Here is a 16,534-nt window from a genome sequence, read left to right on the forward strand (position 1 = left end):
TTGCCCTTCTCCAACCTTTTCTCTAACTGCAGACAAAATAATCTCCTTCCGATCTTTCAAGGAGGATCAAACACAAAGTTCCTCGTCAGCTGAAGGAGGATTTTCAAGATCTGGTCTCCAGTACCCTTCTTCCAGGTTCATCTTTCAATAAAACCCCATTATGAACCCATTTTACCCCAGAACCCCTTGTAGGTTTCCGAACTGCCCAAGCCATTCCCTTCCTCCATACTTTGGCCCTGCACTCTTTGCCCCTTGCACCTATGACTGCTGCTCATCTTTAGCAGCTACTCTGCTATTCCCTCCCTGGACAGGAAGCATTTTTGTCTTCTCATCTTTGAAGTCTGTTAATATTTTCCCTTTGCTCTTGCTCCTCCTAAATCAAATTTCCTATTGGTTTTTTAAAAAATAGATTTATTTTATTTATTTATTTATTTATTTTTGGCTGCGTTGGGTCTTTGTTGCTGCAGGCTTTCCCTAGTTGTAGTGAGTGGGGGCCACTCTTTGTTGTGGTTTATGGACTTCTCACTGCAGCAGCCTCTGTTATTGTGGAGCATGGTCTCCGGGCTTCGGTAGTTATGGCACGAGGGTTCAGTAGTTGTGGCTTGCAGGCTCTAGAGCGCAGCCTCAGCAGTTGTGGCACGCGGGCTCAGTAGTTGTGGCTTGTGTGCTGTAGAGCGCAGCCTCTGCAGTTGTGGCATGCAGCTCAGTAGTTGTGGCTCGTGGGCTAGCACAGGCTCAGCAGTCGTGGCTCAGCAGTTGTGGCACGTGGGCTCAGTAGTTGTGGCTTGCAGGCTCTAGAGCGCAGGCTCAGTAGTTGTGGCACGTGGGCTCAGTAGTTGTGGCTTGCAGTCTCTTGAGTGTGGGCTCAGTAGTTGTGGCTCGCAGGCTCTAGAGCACAGGCTCAATAGTTGTGGTTTGTGGGCTCTAGAGTGCAGGCTCAGCAGTTGTGGCACATGGCTCAGTAGTTGTGGCACACGGGCTTAGCTGCTCAACGGCATGTGGGATCTTCCCAGACCAGGGCTCTAACCCGTGTCCCCTGCATTGGCAGGTGGATTCCTAACCACTGCGCCACCAGGGAAGCCCCCCAAATTTCCTATTTGAAAGAATGTAGTCCAACAACACACACACACACACACACACACACACACACACACACACACGGTGCTGCGCTGGCTCACCAGTTGGGTAGGACCGTGTCCCCCTTCTCACGGAGGGGATGGCTGTTAACTCAGCTCTGGAGCGACAAGCCCGGCACCACGCCGAAGGCCAGAGCCCGCCGGGCTCCAGGCTCGGGGCTGGGTGGTGACGGCATCGCCCATGGGAGGCCGGGGAAGCAGCACATCACCCACTTGGACCACATTCCTCGCTCTACAGCCGAGGAACCTCTGGCGGAGGGCGAGGCTCCGAAGCCCAGAGCGACACTGTAAGGCGCCCAAACACATTCGTACCCTTCACGCCCCAGGCCGGCCCTCTTCCTCCTCACCGAGGCCGAGTCCCGCCGCCCGTCCAGCGCTTCCTCTCCCTCACGCCCGGGGACTCGACGACAAGGAGCTGCCGCGACTCTTAGGTCAATGACCGCGCGCTGGGAACTCTGGGGCTGGCCGGCGGCGCGCGGGGGTGGAGCAAGCGCAGTAGTGTTTCGCGTGGGCGGTCCTCTCGGGCGGCTCGGCCCGCGCAGGCGCATGCGCAAGCTCCGCGTCGCGGGACTCCCGGCCGTCGCGGGCCGCTCCCCCTCGCCGCGGGTCAGAGGTCGCGGGGCGGGCGGTGGTGACGTGTGCGGAAGCGTTCTGTGAACCGTCGGTAACCGGCGGGCAGCAGAGCTGCAGCGGCGGCCACGGCCTGGCGCCCCGACGGGAGGGGCTCCGGATCGCTGGGAGGCGGCCAAACCCCTGCGGCGCCGCCGCCGCCGGCGGAGGCCCCATGAGTCGGGGGACGATGCTTCAGCCCGGAGCGTGGCCGGGGGAGAGCTGTGCCGAGAAGCCGGCGCGGGAGGCGGGGGCCGCGGCGCTTGAGGGCGAGAAAGCGGTGGCCGGGGGCCAGCCGCGAGTCGCGGTGCGGTGCCCGGCCGAGCAGTGAGTTCGGGGCGCGGGGCGGGGACGGCGGGAGCGGCGTGGGGCCCCGGGCTCGGCACCCACGGGCGGGCGTGGAGTGGGGTGAGGTGGCCGGGGGAGGAGCCGGCGGAGGGCCCTTCGCCCCCTTGTTTTTAAAGTAAGGTCGTCGGTGAAGACACTTTTGTATCCAGTGTGTCCGATGACAAAAGTTTTTCCGGAAGGCGCGTTTTAAAATTCTGGTTATCCAGTACCCTCCCCCGCCTTTTTGACATTTCCATATCTCCAAAGCTAAAGAAAGCTCCAGCAACTTGGGAAACAGACTCCAGAAGCGTATTATCTTATAACCCACTCCATTAGCGCTTCCCCCCAACCTGTCGCGGCAAGGGGCTGAGGTTGTCGCTGTCACAACCCCAGGAAAGCTGAGCCACGCGACCTGCTTGTTCTTGGAAGGCAAGTCTGCGCTTGATGAGCGTCCCACCTGTTGGACAGACTTTGGACGGAGTCTGCCCCAATTCTTTTGCCCGTTAGCTGCTTAACTAGATGTCCCCAACCGCCTTGATTTTTAAATACGAAAGGCAGTGCTGCTTAGATCAATTCCTTATTGAACGGTAAAGGCGGCTGCGTACATCGGAAGAGTTTATAGTTTCTGCAAGGATTTGGGGGCAGGGGTGGAAGCAGAATATAAACTTGAAGGCTGAAACTTTTCTGCACTTTCAAGTTCTAGTCACATATAAATGCTTTTGGAATTCCAAAATTGACGAAAGCACTCAGGTAACCAGTTTGACAGAGATCTTAATTGGCTGGGAAGTGTGCTTTTCCCCCCCATTTCCTAAAAAGGGGTCCTGGGGGAACTGTTATTGCAGATAATGTATTACAATAATTCTCGCTTGCATGGCTCTTTATCGTGGGCTTTGACCTTCTCCTTGAGCACCCAAGCCCCTTGGGATGGTATTATCCACACTTAATGGGTTAAGATTTAGAGCAGGAGGTCTCAAACTCCTGCCCCCAGGAGCTAGGCAGGTGTCACATGGGTTCCTGGAGAGCTGAGTCCTATGGGGACAGGGTCCACTAAGTTCCAGCCTATAGAAGATTCCAGATATTCTGACTTTTGTTTGAAATGTCCTGATTTTTATTTTATTTTTAAATTACATCCAGGTGTTTCACTTTTATTTTTTAAAATTTTTTGTCTGTGCCACACGGCTTGCAGGATCTTAGTTCCCCCGCCAGAGATTGTCACCACTGGACTTCAAGGGAATTCCCCTGATTTTTAAATAGTAGCCTTTTATTTTTTAATTGAAACCACTGTGCAGGCCCATGTGAGCAGATGTGGCTGCAGTTTTGCTCCCTGGGTTTGAGCCCTACCTAAGACTCTGCAGCGGGTGAAGTTCGGGTGCGCATGGGGGTGGTCTTTGCCTCTGCCCCTTCCCAGCCCGTGCTGGTTCCTGCCTGCGGCTTCCAGGCTGACTGCTGCTGCCGCACTTAGGCCCCGGTGGTCTCAGCTGTGCTCCCCACCTAGCGGCCCTGGCCCTCAGATGCTGTTTCTCAGCCTCAGCTGTGTCGTGCCCTCCTGGGAGATGCAGAAACTTTGAAGTCCGAACCACAGTCCCCCAAATACACAGAGTTATTTGGCAAGCTTTTCTGCTGGATGTGGTTCCCAGAGTCTGAGCACCTGGGGAAATGGGTCATGGTGCAAAAGGAACACTCTTCCCTGACGAAAAGGTTTTGTGGCACAGGTGCCTCTTCTCTCTACTGTCAGTAGAATTATGGGCGTGGAGCTGAAGGGAATGTCAACAACCCAGCCTAGGTTTGTCATTTTATCGGTTAGGAAACTGAGTTGCAGATTTGATAGGTGCAGCTTGGCCAGGAAGGCGCAGGGAGTAGGTTTCAGGGCCAGGTTCCCTGATGCCTGGGTGGGGACCTCCCCCCATGTCTTTCTGGCTTTCTCAGCAAAACTAGGTAGAGGGCCATGACATATAATCATGCAGACTTCACTTTTTTTTTTCTGGAATAAATATTCCAATTTGCCGTTTATTTACTAGCTTAATTTCTTTTTCTTCCTATTTTTGTTGTCTTTGATGATCTCATTCTCTTTTAACTCTCATAAGAGAGCAAGGGGGAGCCAGGGAAAGGAGGTGAAGATAACTTCAAATATCAGCTTCTGAACGTCGTATCTTACGTTCTGGGCTTCCTTGTTTATTATACGGGCAGTGGGGCTACTTCTCATTGCACTCTGATATTTTCTTAAGGGCTAGAGAAACTGTACTGCAGCATATAAACATTGCCATTACATAGTTTGCAGTATAATGTGTGCACATCAGTTCTTACATGATGATATATGCAGCCTAATAGTTGAGTGTAGATATAAATAAATTGTGTAATAATGCCTGAACTAGGTCCTAAAATAGTTTTTGAATCTTGTGCTGTTCTGTCATTGGAGCCAAATCCCTTCTTTCCACCCAGAAAGTTAGGTTTGACCTGCACAGGAATTGAGTAAAATATTTGCATCTGGAAATATGAAACACCATAAAATGCAGATGTTTTGAGATACCCTGCAGAGTCATTTTAATTCATTCAGTGGATAGAAATTATGAATACAGATCACAGCCCAACTTTTGTAGCCATTATATTGTACATCCGGGCTGTGACTCTGAGAGGTGCAGTGAAGGGTAGGGGAAGGGATGGCTCATTTCCTACAGGCTGTACTGTAGGACACAAATTCCTTGTGACCAAGCTCACTGTGTTTTGCAAGGGAGAGAAATAGTGGGGAAGAAAGATATAAAAATCATATGGATAAGCTACTTCCTAAATCTCTTTACTTCCTTTCCTTTCTTTCCTTTTTCTTAGTTCGCTTGAGAGCTGTGGTTGGCTGACATCCCTTGGACAGGCCCTAGGGATGGCTCACAAGATGATTCAGTGTCCCTTTTGAGGAAGTATTAGGTCAGACCAGGTTCAGTTGACTTGTTTGGACATTACCTCCCTCCTATCAGCAGGTCTCCTATACTCCATCCCCTGCTCACCTGACCCATACAGTTGAAACTTATGCTATGTCACTTCTTCCTCTTAGCTAAGCTAGTACTACAGTCCTTGAGGACCAGGATGGTCCTGGGACATGGTTGGTGGCCAGGCTAGACATGCTTAGGGAATTGAGAAGTGAGACTACTCTGTGGTCCTTCTCTGTCTGCCTGACGGTGGGACAGGGTTTGAATCTGGGGTCCACAGGCTGGCTGTGTGTAGGGGGGAACATGATGTGTCTGTGTACCCCTCTGAAGTGGAAGGCAAAATCATGAGTGTATTTATGTTTTTCTGGACTGAGGTTCTGAGGAAAGCTGTGGATTCTCAGAAGGGCTGTGAACAACAGACTGTGAAGCCATTGTCCTCGGGTGTTGCTAAATGTGCTATTGTGCGAATGTGTTTTCCCACCCACCTTAGCAGCCCGGGGGAGTGGGGTGGCTGTCTTTGATGGGGTAACAGCGACTCCCTCCTGCCCCTTCCCCCTCCTGGATGTAGAACCTGCTTCAGAGCTGGGATGCATCTGAGAAACCTGCTTGTTGAGGGTGTCTTGGTTGTCCCCAGACTCCTCTGGAAGTCACGTGGAATAGCCCGAGCCAGTCATGGAAAGTCCACTTGCAGATCGGAGGTGGAATTTCAGCCTGGGTGCCGGGACTTTCCCACATTTGATGTGTTGTTCACTCATCTCTACAACCGCTAAGAGGTGGAGAAAGGCTGGGTTGAGTGGTCTTTGCTTTTCCTGTGCCTGTGTGGGATGGTGCGTGGTGTCACAGTGGTTGACACTTTCAGCAACACTGCCTGGGCCATTAGTCTTCTAGGACAGGCCAAGTTAAGCATGAACTGCTGCGTTCAAGTCCAGAGAGCTGAACAGAGTCATACTCAGTTTAGCTTTTTTAGATAACTAAGGGAAGCTTAGTGCAAATGTTCATAACGGTGAGTGATTAAAGTGCTGTCTTGTTAGCTTTGCATATATGTTAGAATTCACTTTTTCATATCATGTGTTTACTTGTATCAGAAATTGAAAAACTGGCTTCACAGAAATGTCTTCTGCTTCACTGAGCCCTGTGTTTTTCGCTTATAGCTTTTGTTTTGGGGAGTAGTGTAATTTTGTCTACATGTAGTAAGCACTTTAAAATTAAGTTTTCAAACATTTATTGTTATCCAGGTCTTTGAAAAGAGCAAGAGGAATAATAATAATTTAGTAGACAATGTCATGTAACCTACTCAATGGTGTATATTGCCTTAATATTGAGAGTAAAATAATTCATCTCTGAGAGAAAATGGGAGCTCGAAAATACTTTAAAGTAACATTATGGTACTAAACTAATAATTTTCTAAGTAGAAATTATTAGCATTTTGGTTTTAAAATTTAACTTGACTGTGTACTTGAGTATGACTCACATGCCAGGGTCCGCAAGAAATCAAGTCAGATTTAAGACTTTTACTTTTCTTTTTTTTCTTTCTTTTTTTTTTTTTTTGCGGTACGCAGGCCTCTCACTGTTGCGGCCTCTCCCGTTGTGGAGCACAGGCTCCGGACGCGCAGGCTCAGCGGCCATGGCTCACGGGCCCAGCCGCTCCGCGGCATGTGGGATCTTCCTGGACCGGGGCACGAACCCGTGTCCCCTGCATCGGCAGGCGGACTTTCAACTACTGCGCCACCAGGGAAGCCCAAGACTCCTACTTTTCTTTACTACTTTTCTAGTGATGGGTATGTTTTCTAGAAGGAAACTTTTTGCTGTGGTGATCATTTGAGCCTGTGGACTTCAGTGGCCTCTTTGTGCTAAATGGTGGACACGCCTCATCCCTACCCCAACTTGACACACACAAAAGATTGCCCAATTTCTGAAACTGGTCAGCATCAAGGATTTTATCTTATCATATATCCCCTTTCCTTGCATTGTTTCACTGTCTTCCCTTCCCATGACAAAAATTTAAACTTCTAGCTATTTCAGATTCCCAACTTTAAATATAATTTCTTTTTGTTGTTATTTTCAGCTTTAATATTTTGATACTTAAAAAAGTTAAAGCAGAAGTTTATTGAGTGAAGTATTTTCTTAAATAAAATTATTTTAATTTTTCTTGCTTTCATATATCTCTCTCACTTTCCAGTTGATGGTCCTTATGTTGGATGAATATTTCATTTTGGCTGTTAAATGTCTTATTTTCTGATCATATTGATTGAGCTTTATTGCTTGAACTTCTAACTTATCTTCTCTCCAAGGAGATAACAGTGGCTTTTAAAAGCCATATTATCGTTTCCCTGGTGGCCTTGGCAAGTTAGCAAATGTCCTTGGCCACATGTCCTTGGTGGCCATGGAAGCTGGCAAACGTTTGTGCAGGGAATCTGAATGAAATCTAGTGTGGCTACAGTAATTTGAATATACCCCAGGCCTCCCATTCCTCAATTTCTGCCTTACTTCTTTTGTATCTCTTGAGTCACTGCATTTCTATTACCAGTAATCTCCCTTTCTGCTCTGTCTTCCTTTTGCATTTAGTCTCCTTTGCGTCCCTTTCCTGTTGGTCTTTGGAGGAATTTGTATTTGTGGCTGTGCAGAGAGATGCTTGTTTAGAGAACCTCCTCTGGGCACTGGTGTTGCCATTGCACTTTGTTTATTTTGTAGATTAGAAAGGAAGGAGACGAGTGCATGTGAATATGCCTGCCCGTAGCCACAGAATTGGCTTGACGTGCGAATAGATTCATAGTCTGTTAGAACTAAGAACTGGAAGAGGAACCATGTAGATCATTTAGGTCTTGTCTGGTCTTCTTGTTTTGAAGATGAGAAAACTGAGGCCAAGATTAGGGAAGTGGCTTCCCCAAAGACATGCTTCTGATAATGATACTGTGAAAATGATTCACTTACATGCCTGTTTTATAGGATCAGAATTTCTCTCCTATTTGATAACGCTAGGAAGGAGGCCAAAGGATAACATTAAACTATTGAAAAAAGACCTTAACACATTTAGTCACTTTTTATTTTAAGCATTTGATGTATAGTCCCTGCGAGTCTGGTTTCTGTTTGCTTTTAACCCTGGCACGGGCTCCATGGGTGACATCACACCTGTTACTTGAAATCTCACTGGGGTTAGAGCACATGGAAAGTACCTTTTCCCTAGTATGTCCCCTCAACCTCACAACGTTAAAAAAGACAGGCACACACGCCCCATCACCTTTACGTGGAGAGAAGAAAAGGAAGAAAGGAATAAGAAATGATCTTACTACTACTCTACACGAATGGATGTAGCATGAAAATTAATAAGGCTAGCTAACGTTTTTGAGTGCTGAGTATTTATGCGTCTGTTTTCACAGCAGTCTCTTGAGGTGAGCGCTCTTACTGTCCTTTTTTTTTTTTTTTTTTTTTTTTTGCGGTACGTGGGCCTCTCACCGTTGTGGCCTCTCCCGTTGCGGAGCACAGGCTCCGGACGTGCAGGCTCAGCGGCCATGGCTCACGGGCCCAGCTGCTCCGCGGCATGTGGGATCCTCCCGGACCGGGGCACGAACCCGTGTCCCCTGTATCGGCAGGCGGACTCTCAACCACTGCGCCACCAGGGGAGCCCTTACTGTCCTTTTTACAGGTGGATACATTTAGGTGGTGAGAAGTGTGGTCACTTGAGTTGCATGGTTATACGTATGGCTAGTGAGGAGTGGTTGAACCCTGGGTGACTCCAGCCATGGCACCCCCAGCGAGGCCACCCACACGGCATGTGCCCTGAGGTGGTAGGTGGTAAGCCATTCGTGCCGGGCCATGGATGGAGCCGATCACAGGTATGAAAGCACAGGCTAGAGTCGGTCAGGTGTTTGGACAGAAGTGTGGGTGTGTGTAGGGCAATCACAGAATACAAGCTAGAGTGGTGGGACGGGTCCAGATTTAGACTTCCTTGCTTATATGGGAGCCATTGAAGGGTTTCAGAGGGGTGGAGGGTATGTTAGTGCCCAGCTCAGTCTCTGTCTCAGCGGCCCTTCTTCTGTCTCTTGTTCCCTCTCACTTGGTCCCCTTTCCTCCGGCTGGGCTGATGCACGCGGAGCTGGGGGGCTGAGGGAATCCAGGGTGTGAGTACGTCTCTCGAGTCGCTCACCCGGTTCCTTAGTAACTCCTCTGTCCTGTGTCCAATGTCCAGGGTGCCTGGAGCCTCCTGTCTTGTGTGAGGAGTGGGGGTGTGCTGTCATGGGGAGGGAGTACTGGGAATTGGGGGTCTGATCTCTCCTGATGTGTACACCAGCCAGTTTCCTTGTGTTCAGCCCTGGGTGTCTCCTATACCATCTGAAGCACTTGGCACCTCCAGTTCCTGAGCCTTACTGGGGCCCTGCAGGGTGTACTGGTCTTCCCTTCCAGCAGGTGCCCCTCCACTAGCCTCGAGGCTTACCCCGTCCTCCGTCCCTTCCTACCCCTTCTTCCACTTTTGGACGGTTTGGGCTTTCACATGTCTTGTGGTTTCAGCAAAGATAGAGTTGGCACTTCTCTTTCCCATCATTGTCACGTTGTGGTGTATCTTGAGGGGAAAACGAGGCATCTTAAAACTCAGAAGTCCCGTTTTTCATCCTTGTCTGGCACCCAGTGGGGTCTTCTCCCTTTCTAGGACGTAGTAGGTTCTTGTTAGCTCACTGAAGGAGCCTAGAGACTCTTTTGGGAGCTGTTGTGCTAAGTCCCAGTGAAAGTATGCGGGGTGCCAGGGATGTGCTCGGCAGAAGGAGGGTGGCTGCTTGCGTGTGGGCCTCAGGGACCAGGAGGGGCCTGAGGGAGGTTTTGTAGCTCTGGAGACTTGTAAATCTCCTATCCTTGTTTTTAGAGTAGCTCTTGTAAAATTTGCTTGTGACATACTAAAGTTGGCACTTGGCCTGCACTCCTGTATACTTTTATTAGCACCATCTCCAGCATGGCATGGCTTCACTGATAAGATGCACGCTAAGATGCTCACATACGTGAGGCATTAAAGACGTTACATTTAAAATGGCCTCAGAGCCATGCAGCCAGTGGAGTGGTGTAGAATGTCTCATTTAAAGTAAAAAACTGAATTGGAATGCTAGAAACATAAGTCTAAGATAAAAGACCCATATTTTATCAGACTGTCATCATGTAATGTGAAAAAGTTAAACTTTGCGTGTCATAAATTTTTTCAGCAGTTGCATGTTGTGATAAGAGGGAACTTGTCAGTGCAACAAATTTTTGAAATGTCTAACTTGGTATGATTTCAGCGAGGAGGACATGTATCGTGCGGCGGATGAAATAGAAAAGGAGAAAGAATTACTTATACATGAAAGAGGGTCATCAGGTATGTTTGGAATTGTTTTCTTTATAGAGTTCCTACTGTTTATAGTAGAAAATGCAGTTACATCGGTATATCCATTTCCATGAAATATTGAGATGTACTTCCTAGGAAACATGCGTGTGCGTGTGGTCTTATCTGTATTGGATTATTCATTTTGCTGAGGTATGTTTGGGGAATACTGTTTCCTGAGGTTTTACAGTTTTAATGCAAATACTTCCCCTGTGTTCTTTACATTCATATGGTTTTTGCACCCCTGAGGCTTTGTTTAATCTCTTGACACCACTCTCTCTCAGTTCTTGACTTGCTGATATTCTTAGAGGGAGAGTTTGGGTTTGAAGGGCATTTTTCATTTCAAGTGGAAGGACTTACTGAGAAGCCTGCTCTCCGGGTCTTTGCGTGCAGAAGGCCACATGAATTTGATTAACTGATAAGGAAGAACGGTCATGGAACTGAGAGCACTAATTCTCCTGTCATTTCATGATCTTGTGTCCATGCTTCTGCTCAGTCGTGCCTGCTCTGCTCGCCCCACCAGGGCCCGTGGACCCACGGCTGCAAGGCTGAGCCTCTGCTGGGGGCACGGCCGGCGGGGCTGTGTGTGGAGAAGTGCCCCCTTCCTTCCCTGCTAGCCTCGTGCGGGAGCCCAGTGGAGATGCTCCGAGTTGGGGGTATGCCACAGATGGTTCACAGGGGGCACTTTCTTGTGCACCACTTGTGTGATGTGTGTGTTCTGGTTGAAGAACTAGCTCCTGTTTGTCGTATGGTTAGCAAAGCATTATACGTGTAATTAGGAACAAAAGATACAAAGTGGGGTCTTCGATGATAATTTTTGAGTCTTCCTCACAAGGAGTTGGTGGAACTCTTCACTGTGGTAGCCAAGGGAGATGTTATGGTCCCCCATAACCTTCAGAGGATGCTCGAATCTTCTGCTGCAGTTGCACACAGTTCACCTCGGATTCAGTCCTTAGCAGTCATATTCCTGAGGAGAAAGTGCTTCTTCAGCCATGGTTTATTCCTGCTGTGTGTGCAGGGGCCCCTTGCTTTCTCGCTCACTCTGCAGGCTCTCTGTTGGAATTCTCCTCTGCCCCCCAGGGAAGGCCTGTGCAGGTGCTCTGGCTTTTCAGGGGACCTTGTCTGAGGCCTTGTCCAGCTTTAGTCTGAGGTCAGAATGGATCCCTTTATACCCTGAATCTCAGTCCTCCTGGGTTCATGGCCCTTCCCGCAGTAACATCCTGTAGAAGTGCCTCTGGTGGGAAGCTCTGTCCGTATAAAAATTTCTTTATTTTACTTTTCTTGAATAACCCCAGATGAATTTTTGTTTTTTCTTATTTTCTTGATGATTTTATTGCATTGTCTTCTGGTTTCTCTTGTAGTTGAAAGTACTGCAGTCAGTCCGATCCTTGGAAATCTGTCTTTCTCTGTCTTCTCTTTGTCTTCAGTGTCCTACAGTTTCTCCTTGAGGTTTCTTAAGTATGGATTTTTTTTTTTCTTTTAAACATTTTGCTTGGGATTTTTTTTTTTTACTTTTTGAATCTGAGGATGGCTAGTTTTCATCAGTTCAGGAGAATTCTCAGCCACTATCTTTCTGAATATTGCCTTTTTCCTATTCTCTCTACTTATTCCTTTCATAGCTCTAATGAGGTGTTTGCTAGCTTTCATTCAGTCATCCAGGTCCCTCTGTCACACACCCTTTCAAATGTTTTCTGACTTTCAGCCTCTGTTGCATTCAGGACAGTTCCTTCGGGAATATTTTCTTTTTCTTTCTTTTTTGGAAAAGTTCTATTTCCCCTCTGAATTTGCTTGGTCTTTTTTTTGATAGTGTATTGCTCTTTGCTCATGTTTTTATTCCTTCCTTTAAGCATTTTGAGCGTACACTTTCAGGCCTGATAATCCCATTATCTGAAAATCCTGGCAGGCCTAATTATGCCAGTTGCTATTTTTCCTTATTTCTTGTTTCTTCAGGGTTTGAATTCTAAGCTCAGCTTTCGTGTGTCTGTGTAGAGTATATGCAGCCTGTCTTGAGTGTGAGAGGATTTGGCCTTGTTTCTGCCAGGCACCCAGGGAGTCACCTGCCTTGGGCCACGTTAGGTTAATTTCTGGGTTTGAGCTTCCAGGGTCTTGCAGCTAGTGTGAAGTCACACCCTGGCCCTGTGTGAGAGCCGGCCCGTGGTTATGAATTCTCAGCGGAGGCTTCCTCTCTCTCCGAGTCAGAGCCCAGGCCAAGGCAGAGAGTTTTTTTATGCTCTCTCTTTGTTAGTGAAAAGCTTTTTTTCACCTTGTCCAGGCAGGGGTCAGCAAACTATAGCTCCCTGGCCAAATTTGACATGGCCCCTGGTTTTGTAAATAAAGTTTTATTGGAACTTCTTGGTTTACACATCACCCATGGTGATTTTCATGCATAGTAAAGTTGAGTAGTTGTGAGAGAAAACTTGACACCCTCAAAGCCTACGTTACTTACTCTCTGGCCCACCAGAGAAGAAGTTTGCGATTCTTGCCCTAGCCTCTCAGTTGAGAGCCCCAGCGTTCTGGAGGGGTTCAGTTTTAACTTCCCATCCTCTGAGAGTCTGAATCCTTGTCTTTGTCACCATATGGTGGTTAAGGAACAAACCTCTTGGTTAATTTGGCTTCTGGTTGCCACTCTGATTTTCAGCTTCCCCCTTTGTGTTTTTTTTGTGCGTTTGTCTTTGTGGGGTTTTTTTGCCACTAGAAATGTTCTTTCCTGGGAACAGTAATCAGTCTGTGTTGGATGCAGTTAAACAACGCAAGGAACTGTTGTGTACTTAAACCGCTCGAGGTCAGGCACTGCCTGTCCTGTGTCTCCGGCTTCTAGCCTGGAGGATGGCATGCGGTGGCTGTTGGAGTCCTCCTCCCAAAGAATGGTGGCAGGATGGGACTGAAAGTATAATTTTGATGCTAGTGCTTTGTGAGTATCCATTTTCCACCCTCAGCTGTGTCCCGCGGACCTCTGATTCAGCACAGGGCTGTGGCTTGCGGCTTGGCCTCTGAGCCCACTGAGCCTTCTGCCTTCTCCCCTCAGTCCTGGGGTGTGGCCTGCCTCCCTGACCAGGGGCCGAGTCCTGTCTCGGTGCACACAGGAAGAGGACTGCAAGTGAGGAGAGTGGCAAGGCTGGACCTTCTTCCCGGGAGGCCCTTCCTGAGCTGGAAGCATGCTCTGCCTCGTGGCAGAACGTGCCCCGCTAAGTGTCCTCAGCTCTGGACATTTGTAGTTCCTCAAGGTTTGTGGGGAGGTGAGTAGGAAGGCGATAAAAGGGAAATCTTCCCTCCACTAGATAAGACACTCAAACAGTGTTTATTGACTTCAGACAATGACTGGTTTGTATTTGAGGGTTGGCTCTGCAGCGGTGGTATTTGTGGTCTCCGTGTATTATGCTCTGGGGTCTGTTTCACCTTTAAGCCAGTCCTGACTTATGCCACAGATAAATGTATCTGTTATCTGTATATGTGTTATTTTCCCTTTTGTATAAAAGGTTTGTTTTCCTTGTGAAAGGATTTACCATGAGATTTTTAAAACAGGCGGTTCTTACATTTTTTGTTTTTCAAAAAAATTGGTTTACCTGAACTGCAAACAGGGATTAGGGGCTCCTCCTGGGCCCCTGCATCAGTCATCCCTCATCTGTCACACCCTGTGTGGTGAGTACCTGTGGTCCTTTCTTCTTCAGTAGTCTCTAAACACATTCAGGACAGAATCTGGGGCTTTAACGTCTTCTTACCCCCCGTTCCTAGCTCAAAGCTTGGCACATACTAGACACGCAGCAAGTGTTTATTGAATTGAGCTGAATATAACATCTTTATTTTGTGTTCAGCTTCCTCCTGAGTAGATATGTTGTAAGGTACTTCTGTGTTTATATCCCGATTTCTTTGCTAACATTTACTTCTTCAGTATTTTAAAAAGGAAGTCAAGAGATGCCTGGGAATTTACCTCTTTCTTCCTAGAACAGACATACGCGTGTGTGTGCATACGCACGTGCCACAAAATCAAATCTCAAACCTCACAGGTTAAACAAGGAAGTTTAAAGGCCATTTTTTTACTATATCGTTTGATCATAAGTTGTATTTTTTAATTTGGGGGGATGTGTTATTAGAGTCAGACGAGGTCTGTGGTTCAGCTGATGTTGAGAGCTCCATTAACTTCTGGCTGATTATCAACAGTTTATAGCCTTTTGGGATCAAGGCGGGATATAACTAAATGGAGACAATTAAATATACTTTTGTAATAGAGGTCTTATCTCTTTGTATAATAGATGTAAAAAACAAATTACAAATCATTAGATGTATCTTCTCAGAGCTTAGACTGCTGCGTATTTAATGTGAACATTATTCATGGGCACCTGGGTCCGTGTGGTTACAGGTGCTGAGGGCACAGCTGAGAAACAAAACAAAGCCCCTGCCCTCAGGGAGCTCATGTTTTGTCGTGTGTGTGTGTGTGTGTGTGTGTGTGTGTGGTGTGTGTGTGGTGTGTGTAGGGGTGGGGAAGGCAGGGTGCAGAAAAAGAAATATGTCAGGTGTTGATCAGTGCTAATAAGAAAAACAAAACCGTGTAAGGGGAATAGAGTGAAGGTGTGTGTGTGTGGCATTTTGATATCGGGCATCAGCGTCAAGAGGTGAGCAGAGACCTTCAGGGAGCGAGGAGCGGGTGCCCCGCAGGTAGGGCAGGAACCGTCAGCGTGGGCAGTGGTGGGAGCTGAGGCCGGAAAGGCAGCGGGCGGCCCGGGCACGAGGCCCTTGTAGGTAGTGAGGGAGTAGAGTCGAGTGTGATGGGAGGCCTTGGAGCCCAGCGGTGGTGGGTAGCATCTGACTTACGTTTTAAATGCACCCCTCTGGCTGCCGTGTGGAGAATGGTTGGTAGGGTGTGGTGACAGGGAGGCCCACTGGGAGCCCTCAGTGGTCACCTAGGAGCGAGGTGCTGGAGGTCTGGACCAGGTGGTAGGCAGCAGTGGAATTCTGGATTTTGGGGGACCGCAGTGAGCGAGAAAGGAAATCTCAGGTAAAGCAGTACCATTATTCTGATGATGCTTTGTTTCATTGTTTCCCCCTCCCCACCCCCCCACCCCCCCTTTTTTTTATTCTTTAACAGAGCCCAGATTAAGTGTAGCTCCTGAAATGGATATCATGGACTATTGCAAAAAAGAATGGAGGGGAAATACGCAAAAAGCAACATGTATGAAAAAGGTATGATGCCTGGATGCACGCATTTTGAGTCTTTCCAATAGTCTATCATAAGTAATTATTTAATATGTCCTTTTGTATTTTTAGATGCTAGTTATGACAACTGCCACTAGACTATGTAATTATTGGTGTTCTAACGTTAGAGATGAGGAAACAGGCTCCAAAGATAAGGGACTTGTTTGGAGTCACAGTATTAACATAGAATCATAATCAGTTATTCAGTAACTTGATTTCTTTGGAAAACACATAAATGGCTCTGTGCTGTTCAGGGTTGGGCCAGCCATTGGTTGTCCTCTTGGGGTCATTTGGGAACACTGCCCTTCTGGCCTGGTGAGGTAAAAGGCGCAGACGTCATGCATCTGCTGTCCCCACTCAGCTTTCTTTCCATGTCCTCCAGTTCTAGGGGCCTGGACTCTCCTGTACCTTCTAAGCAGAGGGATCTGGAACTACTTCTTTTATTTAGGGCAGCAGTCCCCAACCTTTCTGGCACCAGGCACAGGTTTCGTGTAAGACGATTTTTCCACGGTCTCGGGAGGGGGATGGTTTCGGGATGATTCAAGCGCGTTACATCTATTGTGCACTTTATTTCTATGATTATTACATTGTAATACATAATGACATAATTATACAACTCACCGTAATGCTGACAGGAGGCGGAGCTCAGGTGGTAATGCGAGTGGTGGGGAGTGGCTGTAAATACAGATGAAGCTTCAATCGCTCGTCTGGCGCTCACCTCCTGCTGTGCGGCCCGGTTCCTAACAGGCCACAGACCGGTACCGATCCATGGCCCAGGGGTTGGGGACTACTGATTTAGGGCATCCCAGGAGCTGTCCCCCTTTCAGTCCCATTGCATAGATTGGTGACCCTGAGGTAGTCCTTCCAAGGCTGTGGGACATCAGGGATTCCCATGACACGGTCCCACTGTGGCTATGACTGGGTTGGGTCATTACTTGAGTCAGGCCCCTTGACCCACTCCCACTGCACAGCAGGTCGAGTGGCACATCCTACTGGTTCCCCCTCAAATG

General features: G+C 48.1%; 1 protein-coding gene and 1 long non-coding RNA gene across 15 annotated transcripts in view; one reads left to right on the top strand and one right to left on the bottom strand.

The window, feature by feature from the left end:
* The window catches only part of LOC113630157 (uncharacterized), a 58,049-nt gene extending 56,440 nt beyond the window's left edge, over positions 1 to 1,609 (bottom strand). The window contains exon 1 of one of the 10 annotated variants that reach the window (XR_003436843.1): positions 1,484 to 1,609. This is a non-coding gene — a long non-coding RNA (uncharacterized LOC113630157). The other 9 variants (XR_003436846.1, XR_003436849.1, XR_003436841.1 and 6 more) reach the window with 9 other exon arrangements.
* Positions 1,610 to 1,803: 194 nt separating this feature from the next.
* The window catches only part of OTULIN (OTU deubiquitinase with linear linkage specificity), a 32,340-nt gene continuing 17,609 nt past the window's right edge, over positions 1,804 to 16,534 (top strand). The window contains exons 1-3 of one of the 5 annotated variants that reach the window (XM_027125343.1): positions 1,804 to 2,072; positions 10,252 to 10,328; positions 15,418 to 15,512. In XM_027125343.1, coding sequence (XP_026981144.1) covers positions 1,921 to 2,072; positions 10,252 to 10,328; positions 15,418 to 15,512 — 324 coding nt within the window. In that variant the 5' untranslated portion in view covers positions 1,804 to 1,920. The other 4 variants (XM_027125345.1, XM_027125341.1, XM_027125342.1 and 1 more) reach the window with 4 other exon arrangements.

This window comes from Aethalodelphis obliquidens, unplaced genomic scaffold (assembly GCF_003676395.1).
Source record: "Aethalodelphis obliquidens isolate GAN/ISIS:26980383/991018 unplaced genomic scaffold, ASM367639v1 scaffold29, whole genome shotgun sequence".
Classification (NCBI taxonomy): Eukaryota; Metazoa; Chordata; class Mammalia; order Artiodactyla; family Delphinidae; genus Aethalodelphis; species Aethalodelphis obliquidens.